This window comes from Parasteatoda tepidariorum, chromosome 9 (genome assembly GCF_982258835.1).
Source record: "Parasteatoda tepidariorum strain Cologne lab strain chromosome 9, Ptep-v5.0, whole genome shotgun sequence".
In the NCBI taxonomy this organism is placed as follows: domain Eukaryota; kingdom Metazoa; phylum Arthropoda; class Arachnida; order Araneae; family Theridiidae; genus Parasteatoda; species Parasteatoda tepidariorum.
In genome coordinates this window covers 49,019,143-49,039,651 of record NC_141763.1, presented here as the reverse complement: position 1 = coordinate 49,039,651, position 20,509 = coordinate 49,019,143, and the positions used below count along the sequence as shown (strand labels likewise).

The 20,509-nt window shown below is 31.0% G+C and overlaps 2 protein-coding genes across 2 annotated transcripts in view; both read right to left on the bottom strand.

The window, feature by feature from the left end:
* Positions 1-473: 473 nt before the first annotated feature.
* Positions 474-10,577, bottom strand: LOC122268287 (uncharacterized). The gene is made up of 5 exons (XM_043050933.3): positions 10,400-10,577; positions 9,164-9,221; positions 5,799-5,986; positions 2,897-3,043; positions 474-818 (listed from the first exon to the last, which is right to left on the bottom strand). Exons 1-5 carry the CDS (start codon positions 10,529-10,531, stop codon positions 591-593), a joined length of 753 nt encoding a protein of 250 aa, XP_042906867.2. The 5' UTR covers positions 10,532-10,577; the 3' UTR covers positions 474-590.
* Positions 10,578-13,857: 3,280 nt separating this feature from the next.
* Positions 13,858-20,509, bottom strand: part of LOC107447040 (uncharacterized) — a 9,974-nt gene continuing 3,322 nt past the window's right edge. Inside the window, exons 3-5 of the mRNA XM_043050931.3 lie at positions 18,733-18,920; positions 15,021-15,176; positions 13,858-14,181 (exon numbers count right to left, since the gene is read on the bottom strand). Coding sequence (XP_042906865.1) covers positions 13,954-14,181; positions 15,021-15,176; positions 18,733-18,920 — 572 coding nt within the window. The 3' untranslated portion in view covers positions 13,858-13,953. The remainder of the gene's footprint in view (positions 14,182-15,020; positions 15,177-18,732; positions 18,921-20,509) is intronic.

Here is a 20,509-nt window from a genome sequence, read left to right as displayed (position 1 = left end):
GGAAAAAAATTGTTTTATGGATATTTATCATTTACATGGGATTGTAAGCTATAACACTTATTTATCCAAGAATAATATATAGCATTTTTTCATGGAACAAAAGCGCAGTATATCAAAATTGTCCACCAAAAGAAAAGTTGAACCAGGAGCGGAATAAATTTTTTTACATAAAAAAATTTTTATTTTTTGGCCGGTTTTTTTTCCAAAAAATCTATGTGTTAAGGAGTTCAAATTTTGGACAGCTCTTCTGATCAAACTATCGGAACCATACATTTTGAGGGTCAGAAATCCGACGGAAAAACTATTTATTCAGAGGAAGTATATATTTGTCTCTGATTTCGTAACCTATATCGTCTGCGCTTATAAATTAACATACTTAAGGTCATCCCCTCAAACCATTAAGATTGAGTTTTATTACGTGTAAATCCGATTAGATCAAAAGTTTCATGAAAAAAGGGAAAGAAAGAACTACAGGCATTCGAAATATTTTATCAAGAGTACTACTCGAAGCAGAAAAATTTACTCTCTTAAGTCAGTTTGCCTTCAACTGACATCAATTAAATTATCTTCAGTTACAGATGATGATTTTTTTAAAACGGTATTGTTTTTCCAAATCTGTCAACAAAAGTTCCGTGATCCTTTTCAGTCACACTTTCAATTGTTTTGATCATGGCTGAAATGCTTTCTTCTGGCGTTAATTCTGCCATATCTCTGTTGCCCATGTCAGTCTTGACCCAGCCAGGACACATAATCACTATGAGAATACCTTTCTCCTTTAAGGGCAAAGAACTGACTCTCATTGCCATATTGAAAGCAGCCTGGAAAGAATATAAGAATGTGGGATTACTGCAAGCTCTTTTTTTTCCACCTTTTAAATTTTAATTCAACTATAATTAAGAATACATATTACTGATGCATAATTGGAAAATGTCAGATTTAAAGTCAATTATCACAATAGCAACTGTGAGCATAGATCAGTAAATGCCAATTTACTGAACTACCATTCTCGATCATAACACTCGAATACGACGCCATCTAGGAAGAAGATCAGTTTCATGTCCCTCTTTTCCACTGCTCAGTTACATGGGAATGTATTACGATGTTTCCCCCTTCCATAATATTTTTCGCATTTAGATTGTCAAAAATTTATTTTAAAATTTTCACGATGCTTACCTTAAGCGTTACGTTTTAGGAAGTTTTCAATTCCAAATAGTTCCCAAGCTTAAAATTTTTTAATCGATTTGAAAATCAGGTCATAAACTAACGTACTTTCAACTCCTATGACTAACCAGATGATAATGTTGGAAGCATGCCTGATGTTGCCATAGGTAAAAAGTTCTGCTATACGCCACCTATAGCCGATTTTGATAGCTAATACAGTTTTTAAATGTGAGCCACCAACCAAATAACCAGCAACATAAAAAAGAAAAAAATCTCTCTTATATTTAATCTTACATTCACACAGTGTAGAAACTGAGCGTGGTACTATCTACCGAAAATGTCATTGCGAGCTACTAGTAGCTCTTTAGTTCGATCGATGGTTTAGCGATCTCTACAGCATACAGTTAGTTCATTCTAAATAAATATACTTCATCTCCATTTGTCCAAAGTGGGGGTTACAAAAGAATGGGACGTTTAGAAGAAAATGTTTATACAATTCTAGTGATCTCTAATATTTTTTTTAAGTTAGTGTTCGTAGACTGAGTACACCGGCGTCATAAACAGTCAAACTCTATGCATGTGCTAGCCACATTTGATGATCAACTTAGTCACCTTTTAAAGTTATCTTGTATCACTTATAAACTTTAATAGTGTCCAAACCGAATGCACAGCGAAACTATATTAAAACATTCTAATTCTTCAAATTCTCCTCCAATCCTAACACTTTAATCAGTTTTTAAATAATATATTAAACGAATTTTTAACTCATTTAGCATGAAGCCTAATGATTACATTTGCAAATATTAACTAGATATCTAATTATGAATTTTTTAGACGCGTTTTTTCTTTATATTTGCATATGTATATATATATATTTCTGTACTTTGAAGCTTATTGTGTTAAAACAAAATGTGCTTCAATTTCATTTTTTTCCCTTTTTTTTTAATTTCTGTTCTACCATTAAGTTCAGACTTTTTCTTTCAAAATAAACCTTCTCCTTTTTTCTCAAGGAAATTTTTGTCATCTTTTTTATCGTCGACATTTTTAAATTCTGACATCCTTGAATTTATAGCACGTGTTCACTTATTTATTACAACTCAACTTCAGTATTTAAATAATGAATAATTTTCGAAATTTGAATTTCGTTACGTTTTCCTTTGAGCTAATTTAAAAAGCGCATGCTGTGTAGATCGAATTCTAATTTTATAATTAAGTGTGTATATACTATTTTCCGATAGTGAGAAGTGTGCCGTATGCATTCAATAAATAAATAAATTCTTCTAATATAAAAAATATAAACAAATTTCTAAACTTTGCTTCGAAAACTATTTTTAGACAGTGAACACTGCGACATATGCTTTCAATAAATAATTAAATTTTTCTAATATAAAAAAGATAAATAAATTTTCAAACTTTGCTTCGAAAACTATTTTTAAATAGTTTTCGATTTTAGTGAGCACTGCGACGTATGCTTTCAATAAATAAATAAATTCTTCTAATATAAAGAAATATAAATAAATTTCCAAACTTTGCTTGGAAAACTATTTTTAGATAGTGAGCACTGCGACGTACGCTTTCAATAAATATATATATGTTCTTCTAGTGTAAAATATATAAGTAAATTTCCAAACTTTGCCTCGAAAACTATTTTTAGATAGCGAGCACTGCGACGTAAGCTTTCAATGAATAAATAAATTCTTCTACTATAAAAAATATTATGAATGAATTTCTGAACCTTGCTTATCTTGTAGGTAGAGACATTGACTTCAAAGGGAATAGTTCCCGTCAATCCCATGCTTCCAAGAGCTGCAGAAATATTGAGAACTGCCGCTTTATAACCATTTTGTTGAACAGCTGCTTTTTCCAGTAGCGGAGTCAATGCCTAAAAATTAAAATTAATTTTAAAGATGCTTGTAAGACATATTTATTTAAGTATAACATTTGATTACATGTTGCAAAATTTTTAAAAATCTGTAATGCAAAACAATAAGTAAAAAATTTGAGAATCTTCTAAAGTAGTTAGTATTTTGTTTCACACACATCGAAACAATTAAATTCGGCTATTTTTTAATACAAAATAAAGCATTTTTATGTTTTTTTTATATATGAAATAAGTTGCTGCATCTATTTCGCTACATAGAATGAGAAATGTAGATGATTCTTTATTGAATATAATACGCATATAGTGCAAGGAGTTGTAGCAGCAAATAAGTATTAACAGAAATTTATACACCCATGCTCCAATATTGTTTGACTTCAAATTCAGCCAAATTCTAAATCGGTATTGAAATTTAAAATTTTATTTCTGCAGTACTTTAATTCCTTCTTACAGTGACTGCTTCCATTGACAGAGGATTAACTACACTTTTTTTTTCTCCTTCTCTTATTTACGGTTTTCTATTTTACTTCTTTTATTTCTTACCAGTTTATAGAGTGTACCATAATTGCTGCCCTTCATGTACCTTTTTTTGTCGGAAAATAAGAGAAAAAGCATACAATGTTGGAATTCCAAATTAATATTTAGGCGAGGAAAAATCAAAAACTCTATAAAAAATAATAACGTGTTTGATTGTCCTTTGCAAATTGAAGGTATTTCCAGTAACCAGTTTTCAACTCTACTCTGTGCCCTCACACTGATATATTTTGATGTTATTTTAGTCTCGCCCATGTTAATAGTGATTCTTTCGATTTCGATATAGTTTTTGTTTTTTCCTAGCTTAAATATTAATTTTCAACTCGTAGTGTATATGCTCTTTTAACAAGGATTCTAAAAACATAAGGGCATTTGTAATGGAACTTTATAAATAATGCTATGCTTTCCACATTCTTTAGTTTTTTTTTTATTTGTATCGATTTCTTTTTGTCTTTAAATTATGAAAAATCAATAAATATCCCACTAAGGTTGACATTTAAACAAAATATGGATTAATAATTCCTATTTTTCTACTACTATTTATGTGAATATTATAGTAGCTATTAAAAAGTTATTTGCCTGAAATACTTATTTACAAATCTTTTTTGATGTTATTCACTGTTATTTTAGGTTTTTGATTTTGATTATTACTCCAAATTAAAGTAATATCCCTTTATTGCAAAGAAATCCTATAATTACGCATTATTTCATAAAACTGTATCGAACTTATTAATTTTTTTTACAATTATTAGATAGAAAATAAACTATATTTGCTTATATAATAAGTTTCATATTAAATCGTAATAAGTCAATATAAACATTTAAAATAATGAATACAAAATTGGAAAGCATATTCAGGAATTAGAGTTAACCTTTTTGCACTATTATTAAATATACTCTTTAGCTAAAAACATTTAACAAATTTTGATCGTAACAAACAATCAAATAGGAATTTAAAAAACAAAATTATACATGAAATTTCACTAATAACCGAGCAAAAAGATTGAGTTTAAATTTTATCTTGAAAGATTTTGTAACTAAATTTTAGAAACTAAACCTGTGTTAATACAATAAAACATTTTGAGATCTTTCTGGTGAACTGCTTTTAATTTTAATGTAACAATTTGTTTATAGTGAAACAAAAAACTGATTACAGAGCAATCAAGGGATGTGAGCGAAGCGTGCAGGGGACAGAGACCCTTAGAAGTAATAGTAGTATTTTATTTACGTCGCACTAGAATTATTATATGGAATATTTTATTTTATAACAGTCGGTGAACAGCCAAACCGAATTTTGAGTTTACGACTACAAATGTTTAATCTCTTAGCCTTGTAATTTTGAACATAATCCAGAAGACAAGTGAACTCCTAGATCAAGTAGCGGGAGAAATTCGTGGAAGACTTCCCATATTTGCGTGGGATGGAGAGGAAAAACTCGAAAAACTCCACGGTTAGCCTGAAGACAAGGGGACTCTTACCCATGATCCGTCTACCAATGAGGATATTTTACGTCAACAATGTGGTCCGTGCGAGCCGGGTGCAGAATTCGTATCGACCAGCCATTGCTGGGATTCCACCCCGGATCACCTCATTCGAAGGCGAACGCTCTATCCCTGAGCCATCACGGCTCTAATATGGCCGATTGGCGACGATCTGGGAAACATCCCTGAGGTTGATCAGATGATATACCATCATAATTTTGATCCGCTGCAGAGGGGATCAATCCCCTGCTCTGGTAGCCCGACGATGTCCACGAAGTTAAACACTTTACTGCAGAACAGTTCAACAAGAACCGATACCGTGCAATTTCGGACCCTTCGCAGTTGATCAAAGCGGCCACATACCCACTCACCTGTAATGCTTGACTTCGGTGAAATTATTTGATTTAACATCCCCAAATATTGTTTTCCCCAATCAATTATTATATCGGAGGTGCGAGCCTCTGTGGCTTAAGAACTCCGTTGCTAAAAGCAATACCTCTCGTCCTTGACTTCGATTACCTACTGACTGGTAACCGTGTCTTACGATCAGTACACTGCGGAAAAATAAAATAGAGGTTATCAAACATAACAGTGTTATATTAAATTTAGTAAGTGCTGTCAACAAGGAACATTTTGTTGCGACATTTTGTTAAAATGACCCTCAGGGTCCCTTAGTACAAATATAATAATGAAGCATTAAAGTGTTAATTTTGTAAATTTTACGAACGAATAATAAAATTTACCTTTGTAATCAATAAAGGAGCTACAGCATTTGTTTTGAAATGTTTTTCCAAGCTTTCAACGGTGATTCCGTCGTAGGGAGTAACTTCACAAATGCCAGCATTATTGATGAGTAGATCAAGGCCTTCATCCCCAACGTTTGTTTCAACGATCTGTCTAGCAACTTCTATTTCTTCTGGATCAGTGACATCTGTATGTTTTGGGGAGAAAGATTTAATAAGGTTCAAATTTATTTATTTATTTATTGAAGTTATACTTCTTATGCGACTTCCAACAATGTTGCGTTAAACGTTTAACGCTACATTTTTAATGGCCGAGAAATCACGTGGTAGGATCCAGTTTTCCCTTATTCATTTCCATATTGTTTTGGTTCTCACTAGCATAAAAATAATAAAAGTCATAAAAGTATTGTTTTTCTATAAATATTCTTTTTAGTTTGTTTTGATACACATATAATTTAATAGGGTAGTATTTTTTATTTTCAAATTTAGTGGATAACAATTGTAAAAAATGAGTGAAAACAATCCCACGGACAATGCGACGGATTTAAGGTTATGTCAAGGCACGTCTCTTGTGAATATCAATTGATTGTTAGGTTTTCTCTTTTGAAATTATATTATAACGCATTCACATACATTATTAATACAAATACATTTTCCAGGGCGAGATGATGAGGCAACCACGATGGTTCAAGAGGTCCTCGAGGGAAAAATGCACAATATTACCGTGATTACAGAGCACGGAAGCGAGCGGAGCAGAAAAAAGAGTCGTTGAATAGAACTAGTGATCCTTCTACGACTGCTGATTCTTCTACAATTAACGTCGCAGGTTGCGAAATTTAACTGCTTCCACGCGGAGGGACTCCACGCACTACTTTTTTAAATATATTTTAGTACAGGGATAAGATCACCGGGCAAAAAATTCCCTGGAGAAATTAAAAAAAAAAAAAGCATTAAGTAACTCCGCCTCAGGAGCACCTAAATTTGATTAGGTAGTGCACACACCAATTCACAAGGAACTACATTTATGGCGCCTCCAGTTTATATCGCTGGCTGAGGATCTGATCACTCAAATTTACCAATTCGGACTAGAGAAAAAAAAAAGAAAAACAAAATATTTTTTTTCCCACTGTTTTAACGTATCCACAGATTTTCTATGGGATGTTGTTGATTTTGCCACGAGATGAAAAAGTTTGATTAAGCTTTATACATTCAATCGCCTTATCTTCAAGTTTGATTAACTTAGCTGTTATCATCTTGAAACATAGAGGTATCAATAGCATACTTCATCATGAAGAGGTAAGTGAAAGATAATACCTGCTCATCCAGAATGATAAAACAAACATACACTGTGAAAAATTTTAGATCAAATTGTGGTAAAAAGTACCGGTACTTTTCACGGTAAAATTCATTTTTACCAGAGTATGTTACGGAATCAAAAATCTGATATACCGTAATTTTTAGATTAATAATTACAGTAAATTCACTGAATCATTCTAGTAAAATAAATATTACTGTAAATTTACGGTATAATTACAGTAAAATGGATTTTATGGATGATGCTCTCAAAGTGTCGGTACTTTATGCTGTAATTCGATTCGAAATTTTTTACAGTGTATTAGTTTATACTAGTGGTCACCTCAGTGAGCAGAATAACACCTTCACAGATCAACTCGGTGAAAAAAGTTCTGGTAAAATTACCGTACTATATGATAATGCCTTTTTTTTTTTTTTTTTTTTTTTTGATGAAACCGAAATATACGATAGTTGGATCTTTCGCTTAGTAATTTCTCTGTTCATATGGTAACGGTTTACCGGAAATCCTAGTTCTCGAAATGATAGTTCTTACAAATAGTAAAAATTACAAAAAGTAAAAAATACAAAACTGAAAAGCAAATTTAACAGAATAAATGGTTTCTTGCATGCTCTAAGGCTAAGGTATCATGATAGAATTACCACATTTTACCACGTTTGCCAAATTTTATCACTTATTATAAAACCCTATTTTATTGTTAATTTTACTAAAATCATTACCAAAACGCTTTGGTATAAATTACCGAGTTTTTTGGCATTCATATAGAGCCAGAAATACGGTAAATGTTACCATATTCTTATAGTTTTGACATACTTTTTCTCACCTTACCTTTATTAAATTATGATTTTTATAACTGCTCTAGGGGTGACTTGTTTTTTGTCCGGTAAATATAGCGTCAGATTACAATAAGTTGTGAGCAAAAAAGAAAATAAACCTTCTTAGCTGAATAACTTATAATTTGATAATCGAAATTAAAATACCAAAATACAATATTACTGGTCAAAAACCTCACTTTATGCATGTTGGTTAAGCAGTGCTATCTGCTAATTAAGTTTTAAAATCAGAACCGGTGATTCTCAAAGGATTAGCCGTAATATTAAGATTGTAAATAATTTCAAGAAAAAAAAAGTCTTATTGAAAATGTGGAGCCCTATTAATGTTAGTTTTGCTTTTCGAGAAATTGCTCGAATCAAATAATTTCGCAGTGAAACATTTAATTTTTAAGTTGAGTGGTAAAAAACTTTTTAAAATTTCGGAATGTTATTTTAAATGAAATATATCAAAACTTGAAGTAAATTGTTTAAATGTAACCTCAAGTACAATTGTGAAACTGTTTTTAGTAAAAAGATGCATTTTTAGATTGTTATCTCTGAAGTATACTATTCCTGATTGTGCTATAAATCGGTTCATTTGTATCACAATTTAGATTTTGTCATCGAAAATCTTGCAATTGAGGAGACAAAAATTCCATTTTCATTACTGTTAAATGAAATAACAAAAAATATCAATATATATATATATAACAAAAATATATATATATATATATGTAATTTTTAAACAGATGATCAAAACTACATCCTAATACATAGGTCTCCAACCATAAAATCGGATCAAAATGATGATGTATGAACAATTTTCCGTCAAAGAATATTTTAAGCCGAAACGCTTGAACCTCAACAGTAAAAATTTAAAATATAATGCTATGTTTCAAACTGAATGTATCAAATAAGTCTTTTCAGGAGGATCAGAAAAAATATTAATTATAAACAGCTGATTTTCTTTGCACTTAGTAATTAAAAAAATAGCGCGAAATAACTACTGAAGTGAGCAAAAATTTGTGGATTCTATAAACTAGAACGCACTTTTCATGTAAAATAAAAAAAAATTGTTAAATACTAGAAAGAAAATAATATGCTAAAAGAGAAATTTTTATTTTTAAATATATGATCTCCTTTCTTACATATAACTTCTATGATGTTTGCAATGAATCATAAAATGAACAATACAGCACATCCTAGAAATAAAGAATATTTTTTTATAAAAGAACACCTACCCATTTTAATTAAGACAACTTTAGTTTTCTTGGATGCCTCTTGTAAGTCTTTTAGTTCCTGATAAAAAAATAAAGTATTCAACATTTTAACAAACTGATTCATATGATTTACATAATAATGAATTTTTCTTAGAAATTGAAGCACTCAATATTAAAAATATGGGTGTAAACTAAACTTATTTAAAACTAAACTTGCTTCTGTTCAAGAAGTGTTTCGGTTTAGAATAAATGGATGTGGTAATTCGGTTTAGAATAATGGAATTCTGTGTCCTTTTTCAACAACACTTTTTATTCACCAATCGGCATGCAACAAAATGTTATGGAACAAAACATTTAAATTTCCTCGAATTCATAATTTTTTTAAGAAGTTTAATAAAGCTGACTATCTCTTAAAAATCTTTGTAACGATTCTATTTCTTTCCGTTCTCTTTTTTTTATTATTTTTTAAAAAGTAATTTAATCAGCAAAGTATTTATTTATTTTAATAGCTTATCACCCATTTTTTTCTTATACTAAGTGCGCAAATTTTATAAAAATGCCTTTTTTCTTTTAAATATTGTTAAACAAACCAAATTTTAAGATTCAATGAGGTCTTTGAAATATATATTATCAAAATAGTAGCATATATTACAAGTTTATGCTTAAATTTCTAAAAAACAATTATTCCATTCTGAGTCATAGTCACTTTTACGCCCCTTTTACATCATTAGGTTCGAGGATTTCTGCAAAAAACAAAATACGCTCTAAAAGTTTGTCTCGCACAGAATTAAAATACAGTCAGATTTATTTTTGATTATTTTTTCTATAGTTAATGTGTAAAAATAAGTTTCAGTGTTTAACGCTATTTTTAAATGGCTGACGTAAGATTATTTTCCTTTAAGAATTTACTGTGATAGTGATTTACTTTACGTGTTCAATTTATTAAAAGAATAATATTTAAATTTGAAGAAAAATACAAAACGATTTTATTAATTACATGTTTTACGAACGCATATTTTACGAACGATTTTATAAATAGCGCATTTTTGATATCATTTTCTATTTAACAATTTTAATGATTTAAAAAATAAAATATCCTACTATAAATTCTTTTTGCGGGATAAATAGTTATGCAGAAAAAGATGTAAGTGGCGAAAATTTGAAAGCTAGTTTATTTACATTTCTTTTAAAAAGTATGAATATAATGTGTTTGTATTTCCGACAAATTAGAAGAAAACGATAATTAAAAAAAATTACCTGCAGCGAATTGGCACTCCGATAGGTGGCAAAAATAACATGTGGTGGATCACTGCTGGATACGAATTGCCGAGCAAATTCATAGCCAATACCTCTATTGGCGCCAGTTATAAAAATATTCTTAAATTTCATTTTAAAAAAACTTAATTCTTCCGAAGCTCGTTTCAATTCAAGAGGAACAGTTCAACTGAACACTCGTCGAATGATATAGGCGTTTTATCATCTGTGTTTTTAACCTTGGAGCAATCGTTCGCAAGCCGAAGGTCAGTAATTATATAAACACAGAATTATTTTGGAGTAATATTTTAATATTTCCTTTGTGCTACGTTACTTTATCTGCAACAGTAAATGATTTTCCAGTTTTAAGATAATTCCTGATAGGAAATTTCAATATTTATTGTTATGCCAAGATAGATAAAATGTCGCCAACTGAAGATTCTTTTTTTATTCTTTTAATTTTTTTTAAATTTTACTTATTGATCTTTATTAAATCGAAACTTTATCAATGTTGCTTTTTGATATGAAAGGTTTCTATTTATTGCACTAACAATAAAATAATCTTTTTGGAATTTTGATAAAAATATCTGGAGTCGAAGCTGTCCAGAAAAATGAAGACAGCTCTTTTTCAAAATTAAAAATGGTGCCGTAAGTTTCTTTATTCTTTATGATCTTTCTTCTATTAAAAGAATTGATATGTCCATACAATCACAACTAGCAAAAACCTACAGGGATAGATTATGAGAAAATGTATTTCATATGTCTATTTTAAGATAAATTAATTTCATGTAATTAAAATAATTTTCGTTATCCTTTTTATCTTTCCTGATTTATCAAAACAAAAATATACTTGGAAGGTTTTTTTTAGGGATAAAACAACACCTCCTAGAAAAGAGTAGGCCTCTGCACGGGTTACCATAAATATCCTTTAGTAGTCCAAACGTAATGACATATTTCGTATTTTCAACCACTGCGCAGCTTAGAAACCCGAACGTAATAACATCTTTCTTATTTTTCATCAACTGCGCAGTTAACTTCGTCACATCGGACTACTAATTTGATCCGTGCTGAGGCCTTCATTATTCTAGGAGGTGTTGGATAAAATCATCGTATGTTAAAGCTGTAGCGTCAGGTTGGGTAATTTGGTCATGAACGCAGTGTCTCTCTCTCTCTATCTCTTTTTAATTTCCTTGGATTGTAAGGACTAAGTTGAGGCAACAATAAAATTACATAATGCAATAAATCCTAACACAAACAAAGAAGGTACCTTAAATGCAACCACTCTCCAATTAGGCTGAATTTTTTTCTTCTTTTTTATAAATAATTTTTTAGTTTAGAAAATAGCAAATGCTACTCTGTTAGCTGTAAATCAGGATATGAAATTTCAGTTTCAAAGATAATAGCTGAACTAAAAAAATTTTCTCGCCACTTTTTAACATTCATGGAAAATATGAATAATTTTAAAAATGTAAACAGGCATAGAATGAAGAATTTAATCGAATCGTATTTATTGCAATAATAATAATAAATCGAAAGAAAGTTGTCATAAAGTTTCAGTTTTTCGAAAGCAATATTTTCATTAATAAGAAGTTGATAATTTAGCATATTTTGTTCCTAATAGAAGGAAAATGCCGTCGCTAGAGTCTAAAACTTTTGATAAACAAATTCCAATGGCTTTAGCATAACTCTATGATGTATATATTTTCATGATATTTTATATGCAGTTTTATGATTACATTTTAATAGTTAAATTATAATTGTAATGAGAAATCTTATTAAATTTATAATATTGGGCTTTTAAGTTTCTTAAAGGGAAGCTTCCAACTGATGTTCGTTATCGCTCATTTGGCGATTGTTCTGCTGTTCTTTGAAATTATATTCAAATTATAAAATTGCACCACCAAAACGAAACAGACAAAATTTTTGCATATTTAATAGGTTAGCTGGTAATGATAAAGTAATCTTGATAAATATAGGCTGTTATCAACATTAACATTATGATAAAAATATGATTAAATAAAATGTAAAAGAGATGTTTTATAAGAAGTTACTATTTTAAAAAGCTGCAAAAATGACCAATAACTCATTTTTGAATTCGAAACAGACAAAACAGATTCCTACATATTGAAAGAAAATTTGTAAGAAAAATATGGCATTATTGTAAGTAATAATTATAAAAAAAAACTGCATTTTTTATTCAAAGTGAGATTATTATACACCACCTGATTCCTAAGAAAACTCTGCTTTCATAAAACATTAAAACTAAAATAACATATTTTATATTGTATTAGGCAACAGGACAGGAGGCTACCCAAAAGTGACTTAAGTTGGACACAAAATCAAAAGTGAAATAATAAACAAAAGTTACAATTTTGAAAGTTTTTGTTTAGTAGTGTAGAGTGATTTGTGATTCAAAAAAGAAAACCTATTTTACTTCCTTCAACAGAAAAATACGTTCAAATTTGAATATAGAAAAAAAATGCGTTATTTATAAATCGTTTGATCACTAAATTGTGTTCGGTTTTATAAGTCCGTACTTTTTATAAATAATTGCAATACATACTTTTTATTGAAATACCACTAATTTCTGTCTATTGTGAGAATGAAATGTACGGAGTGTTCCGTTATAACCGGCCATAATATGCATGATTTAAAATTAAGTCATAATGTATGAACAATAAGGGTTGCAAACTAATATTTAAGCGAGGAAAAATTAAAAACGCTACCAAAACATTTAACCAAGTTTGTTTTCCGAAATGAAATAGAGAGGAGTCGAAAGGTAATTTATTTGAGCATCGCAGTGCATGCGTGAAAATTTCCTACAAATCACAGAGTCCCTAAGTGATAAAAAGCGGGAAGTTTAACATAAGACAAACGCTATGCAAAATCTCTCTATTTATAAGACAATCAAAGTTTTTTTTTTCATTGAGTAAATACTAACAATTGGAGCATAACTTTTTGACTTTATTTTAGGCGAAAATTCTACGAATATGAATTAAAGTTGATGTTCACGGAACATCCTGTATATTAATGCATGGCATCAGTGCATCATGTAACAAATAGTTTTATAAATCTAAAAATTGGGCCGGGATTGCGTGGTTGGTAGGGCGCTGGACTCTCATTCGTGAGAACGGGAGTTCCAATCCAGCTGACCGAGGAATTCCCGTGTAGTAAAAGCTGACTGGTGCACGTTAAATCTGTCGGGTCACAAAATCCTCTGTTCTCATAACAAATTATTCTGGAGATACTGAACTGGAGATTGATCGTCCGCTGGTTCAGGTCAAAATTACGATCTGTGGATGAATGAATGGATGCATGAATGTGTCCGTCTTTTAAGCGGGTGTGACGCGTGGGTATGGCAGAAGTCGAATTCTTGGCCATAGATGGCGCCACTGGAAAACAAGAACACTAGCACCCCCTCTGCCTTAATGGCCGTCAATAAAAAAAATTATCAGACAGACTAAAGCAATGATGATTTTATTGTATAAAAACTTCATAAATCCTATGTCTCAGCACTCTTGGTACCTAATTGTTCATTATTTTGTGAAGTGACTTATTCAAAATGGTATGGGTTTTCCGAATCTGTCTATGAAAGTTCCATGGTGATCTGCGTTCAACTCTCCGATAGTTTTGATCATAGCCGATATGCTTTCTTCTGGTGTTAACTCGGCTTTTTCTTTGTTGCCTAAATCTGTCTTGACCCAGCCAGGGCACATCATGACGACCAGAATGCCTTTCTCCTTTAGAGCTATTGAACTAACTCTCATCGCCATGTTCAGAGCAGCCTGAAATAGACACCAACTTTTTTTTTAGCTGTTTTGTAAACTACTTAAGTTACGTGGAAAATAATAATAAAAAATGTCATATTAAAAAAAGAATGCAGAAATTTTCGACTAAATGAGACCAACGTTTATTAAAGTGGAAAACAGTAATATTTTTCGCAGCACAAGAAACTTGGACACTAATTATCCATTTCGATGGTGCAAAGAATTGCAGTCTGGAAAAAATGGCCCCAATAGCTAAGTTAGTTTTAATTTCGCTTTTTTCTTATTACGCTATATTTTAAAAATTTTTAAGCGAATGAAATGTCATTATGCGGCATTGCTTCGGCCAAGCTTCCTTATTCATGTTGGACTGGAGTGTGTAACTATGGCTACGAACAGGAAGTTCCCTGGTTCGAATCCCTACTGGCAACCAGCGATCATCTTTCTCACATATTTCTCCCTCCACATGCATTTTGCTTGAAACCGAGTATATGCTGTTTCAATTTTGAAAACCTGGGGTTTTCAAATTGGACTATAACTTGCTTTGGAGCTATTTTGACAAATTTTTTTTTTACAGTGTATACAGCACAGAGCGTGTTTGTTAGTGATATATAGATATAGCAGCAATGAGAATAAGAAGTTAAATGAATATTTGTGTCTCATACTTAAAAGAAAAAGAAAAATTAAAACAAATCTTTGTGTAATGTTGCGTAATCAGAGCAAATTTCAATTGAAAAGATATCTACACAAGTAATGAACATAATCATTTAATTGTTTAGAAATAAATTTAAAACGAGTTTTCCAAGTGTAGAATATATCTAATTAATATACAGTAAAATATTGATTTTTTTTTTTTTTACCTTGCTCATTTTGTAAGCTGGTACCATGGGATCAACCCAACTGTACAATGTTGTTCCCGTCAATTCTATACTTCCCAATGTGGAAGAAATGTTGAGGATCGCAGCTCTATGGCCGTCTTCTTGAAAAGCTGATTTCTCTAACAATGGGCGCATCACCTGAAGTGTTAAAAAAATTTCCGTTTCGAATAATATGCGACAGTATATAATTTGTTGTAAAGAATTCTTACATTTTTTAAGTAAGTTGCCTTAATATTCATAAAATTCTAATTTGAATTAAACATAGAGTAGATTTAGCTGAAATTATGTCTCATTGCTTAGTTTAACTTGCACATAGTTTAAATTGCTAAAAATAACTCTTCAAAAAATGAGATGTTCTTTATAACATATTTTGGCAATAGTGAGGTTAACTTCGAAATCGGGGCAAAAGCTACACCCTAGAATTTCCCACGTTATGATATGAGGGTTGCAAAAAAGACAGGCCGGCTAGTTTTTATTCCAAAGACAGCTTTCATTTAATAAAGCCGGTCTTCATGAAATTTTTAATGTTTTATTACTTAAAATTAACATATACGTACCTAAATTAATTTTATTAAGGACTAATTAATTTTCAGTGAAATAACACATATAAAATATGTTATGATATTAATTTTACGATATCGAAAGTGTATTTATTCCATGAATAGATAAAATGTTATTAATTTTAATAACTTATTTTATGTGCTATATATTTTGTCTGAAATTCTTCTAAACTTATTTCATCATGTTTTAATTCTGAATTGATTTCTAATTGTAGTCAAGCTGCTTCGAAAGTACAAAATTGCGACTCCATATTGTTCCGAACATACTATAACATCAATATAGTAATTAATTCTCAATTTTATATACCTTTTACACTATTACAGTTTTTGAAATATATTAGTTCTAATAAAAGATGGATATTTTCCTTTCAGCCGGTCTTTCTTAATTGATTTAAAAGTAAAATTAAAAAAAGAAGAAGAAAAACTTTTTTTTCCGGTTTGGTTTGGCTAAAATCCGGCAAGCCAAAACAATGCATTTTAAAATGTGTTCAAAATTAGTCTAAAAAAAATTCTTTAAAAAATCCTAATTTTTGGAGAGGAAATTTTAAGAGATTTTGAATAATAACATTTTAAAACTAAAGATTTATAACGTTATAGCAAATAAGTACCTAATATGGCCGCATCGTAGTCAGTGAAACCTGCGAAAATGTCAATTTTCGACACAAAAATCATTATTTTGCTAGCCAATAATTTTAACTGATAATTGATTTCAATACAAATTTTGAATTCACTTACGAGGAAAATGTATTTATTATGAGCGAAAATAATGAAGTGTATCAAGTTATACGTTTCAAAAATATTTGATTCAGCCGCTTTAAGCACAGTAGTTATGGCTGAGGTTCTATTATCGGTGATGCCTAGAATCCCAGCCAGCAAACCAAGAAACAATCAAAATGATTAAAACAATGAGATCTTATAATCTTGAGAAATATGTTAATTATATTATCTTGAGAAATATGTTAATTAAATAATGATAAAGAGTTTTATTTAATTGTAAAATTGGACGCCTTATTTTATCTCAACATTTTTTTTATACTTGACAAACAAAATATGGAGAGTAGCCGCAATTTGGAAAATTTGGACCAATTATTTCAGTTTTCCTGACTGAAATGGTCAAAGCTTTGGACCGCTTAATGCTAATGTCTCTTTTTGCGTGTTATTAATGCGTGCATTCCTAATAGTTTCGCATGTTATTGCATATTTTTAAAATTTTATTGATAGATAGCTAAATGTCTCGGGAATTTTTCAAGTGAATCAAAAAAATTTTGAACACACTTGAAAACCTGTTTATACTAATATAATTGTTTTAATAATAGCTTATTATTTTATTTACATAGTAAAAATTTCGGATCAAAATACGGTAGAAAGTACGACACTTGGAGTGCAGCATCCGTAAAATCCATGTTTACTGTAAAACTTTATATCTTAATTTTAACAGTAATATTTATTTAATTAGAGTGATTCAGTGATTTCTTCAGTAAATATTACTGTAAAAATTACGATGTATCGGACATTTTATTCCGTAAAATATTACAGTAAAAGTGGATTTCTCGGTAGAAAGTACTGGAAGCCTGAGTGCCGGTACTTTTTGACGCAATTTGATCCGGAATTTCTTACAGTGTAATAATGGTCAAAAAAAGTAATGAACTATGAGGAATACAAATTTTATATAATTTGAAAGTCTGTAATTTTAAATAGAAAAATATAAACGAAATTAATTTAATAGTGCTTGAGAAATCAAAACCTGAAAATATAACTCATTTTAAATTTTACAACATATCAATTCAACAGATTTCGTTTGTAAAGTTTGTTACGTTTAAACACTTAGTTTTATGCACACACATTTTAGATGGAACTAACCAGCATTTGCGTTACATAGAGAAGAAGATCACGATAGCCTCCTACTGTTAGCCTGACGGCAAAGGGACTCTAACCCATGAACCGTCTACCACTGAGGATATTTCACGTCAGTACTGTGGTTGTTTCAGGCCGGATGCGGATTTGCATCGACCAGCCATCTCTGGGACTTAAACCCGGTTCACCTCATTGGAAGGCGAATGCTCTATCCCTTGATCCATCTCGGCTCTTAAACTTAGTTTTTGATATATTTTATTTTATAACCTTCGTCAGACAGCCGACCCTCTTTTGGGTTTACAACTACTAATGTTCAACACCGTAGCCTTGTAATTTAGAACCAATCCAGAAGTCAAGGAAACTCCTGGGTCAGTACCCCCAGAGGTATGATTTGTTATGGGAACATGGAGGACTTTGTGACTCGACAGATTTAACTTGCATTAGTCACCATTTACTACTAGGGGATTAAACTCCGACGATTTGAACCTGGGCCCAGTGCCCTACCAACCAAGCTTTCCCGGCCCCTTAAACTTAGCTTTGTTTTATTCTATTTTATAACCGTCGTTGAACAGCCGACCCAATTTTATGGGTTTACGACTACTAATGTTCAACTTTGTAGCCTTGTAATTTTGAACCCAATACAGAAGACATTCGTATCCTGGATCGAGTATTAGGAGAAATTTGCCTTAGTGGAGGTGGAGATAACCAACACCTCCTAGAAAAGAGTAGGCCTCTGCACGGGTTACCATAAATATCCTTTAGTAGTCCAAACGTAATGACATATTTCGTATTTTCAACCACTGCGCAGCTTAGAAACCCGAACGTAATAACATCTTTCTTATTTTTCATCAACTGCGCAGTTAACTTCGTCACATCGGACTACTAATTTGATCCGTGCTGAGGCCTTCATTATTCTAGGAGGTGTTGAGATAACCCGCCTTTTGGTGGAGATAACCCGCCTTTGCGTTACATGCAGTGGAAGACCACGAGAACATCCCACGGTTAGCCTGACGGCAAGGGGACTCTAACCCATGATCCGTCTACAACTGAGGATATTTCACGACAGCACTGTGGTCGGTGTAAGCGGGATGCGGAATTCGTATCAACTGGGATTCGAACCCAGTTTGCCTCATTGGAAGGCGAACACTCTATCCCCTGAGCCATCGCGGCTCCTTAAACGTTTGTGAAAATCTCATGATTAGATAAAATTATAATATTTTTTTCTGGCATGCTGTTTCAGAGTTACAAAAAAACTTGTTAAATTTTCAATGCTCAGTTACCGTTGTAATCATCAGTGGTGCTATAGTGTTAGTCTTAATATGTTTTTCGATATTTTCAATTGTCACTTGATCAATGGGAAGCATTTCACTAATTCCAGCATTATTGATGAGCAAGTGTAGGCCTTCTTCGCCAACGTTCGCTTCGACGATCTGTCTGGCAATTTCAATTTCTTCGGGATCATTGACATCTAAATTAATTCAATAAAATACACAAATGAAAAATGCTAATTAACTACGATAACAACGTACTTAATTGAGGCAAATGCACGTAAACCATAAGTAGGTCTTAAAAAGTTTAAAACATTAAGTTTTTAGATTTTTACAATAAGCAAGAAATTAAACTGACGTTTTTCTTCTGAAGACAGAAACATGAACTTTCTGACAAATCAAATCTTAAAATTAGTTGAAGCAATAAAGAAAAAAGCAATGGAAATAAAAATAAAAATATGGCCACCGCAGCCGAAGTCTTCAGGGGGTACCAGCTCCAGAAGCCATAGAACAAAACCTTTTCTATTGAGAGAGCGGACAAATGTCAAAATTAGGTTTCTCAGTACCCCGAAGGTTTTGTAAAAGTCCAGGAAGAAATACAAGAAATACATAAAATCAAATCAGAAGAGAAATTTCAAACAAAATCTTGAGAATATAATACAAAAGTAAAAAAATAAAAACTCACAGCAAACTGGTCAAACAGCAATTTCACAAACTAACTAAATGTAAAATAAACATTTCAAGCTCCTAATTTTTAAGTTATTTTTTTCTGTAACTTTAATACTAATTTGTGCAATTAAATTTCAAAAATTTGGCTTCTTCGCAAATGTTTAGGATTAAAAAAATTTGCAATAACGTTGAAAGTTTTCAGGAGGCTGTGAATAATTTTTTGAATAATTTGAGTAATAATGATTTTCCTTATAATTATTGTAATGTTAATTTTTTGATTAGGAAAATGATTGAGGGATACTAGTTTATTGTTTCTTTTAACAGGGCGAAATTAAAGTCTTGACTGAGAAGCCCCAGTTAAGCATTATATTAATCTGTAACACAATCTTTCCTTTTAATATCCTTTTTTCCTACTGCGCATTTTAATAGAGGGCGTTGTTTTCTTTTACTTCAAATGTTTCTTCTATATTTAGTTTGTTTGTGAAATTGCTGTTTGACCAGTTTACTGCGAGTTCTTATTTTTTCACTTTTGTATTATATTCTCAAGATTTTGTTTGAAATTTCTCTTTTGATTTGATTTCATGTATTTCTTCCTGGACTTTTACAAAATCTTCGGGGTACTGAGAGAGCTAATTTTGACATTTGTCCGCTCTCTCAAAAGAAAAGATTTTGTTCTATGGTTTCCGGAGCTGGTACCCCCTGAAGACTTCGGCTTCGGTGGCCATATTTTTATTTTTATTTCCATTGTATTTCTCTTTATTGCTTCAATTATTCTTTCTTTTGGAAAATTCTGCTGCTTTTAAGCGCGTTTCTTTCAAAGAAAGTTCTGTTATTATAGAATTAGATATTTTGTATTCTTTTACTATCTTAAATTTAGATAACTTTTAAATGTAAAAAAGAAAAAAAATGGTGCAATAGTTAAAATAATAGTGCAAATAATTGTTCGTAAATGAATCTACAAAGGTCACCAAGTAAATAATTGTTAAAAATGAAGCCAAAGTAGCTAAATCGATTAAACACCTGTTACCTTTTTGAGAAAGTAAGGCCCACGTCAATAAACAAACCAAGACTGATTTTAAAATACGAATAAAATATGAAAAATCCGATTACCTTTGACTGT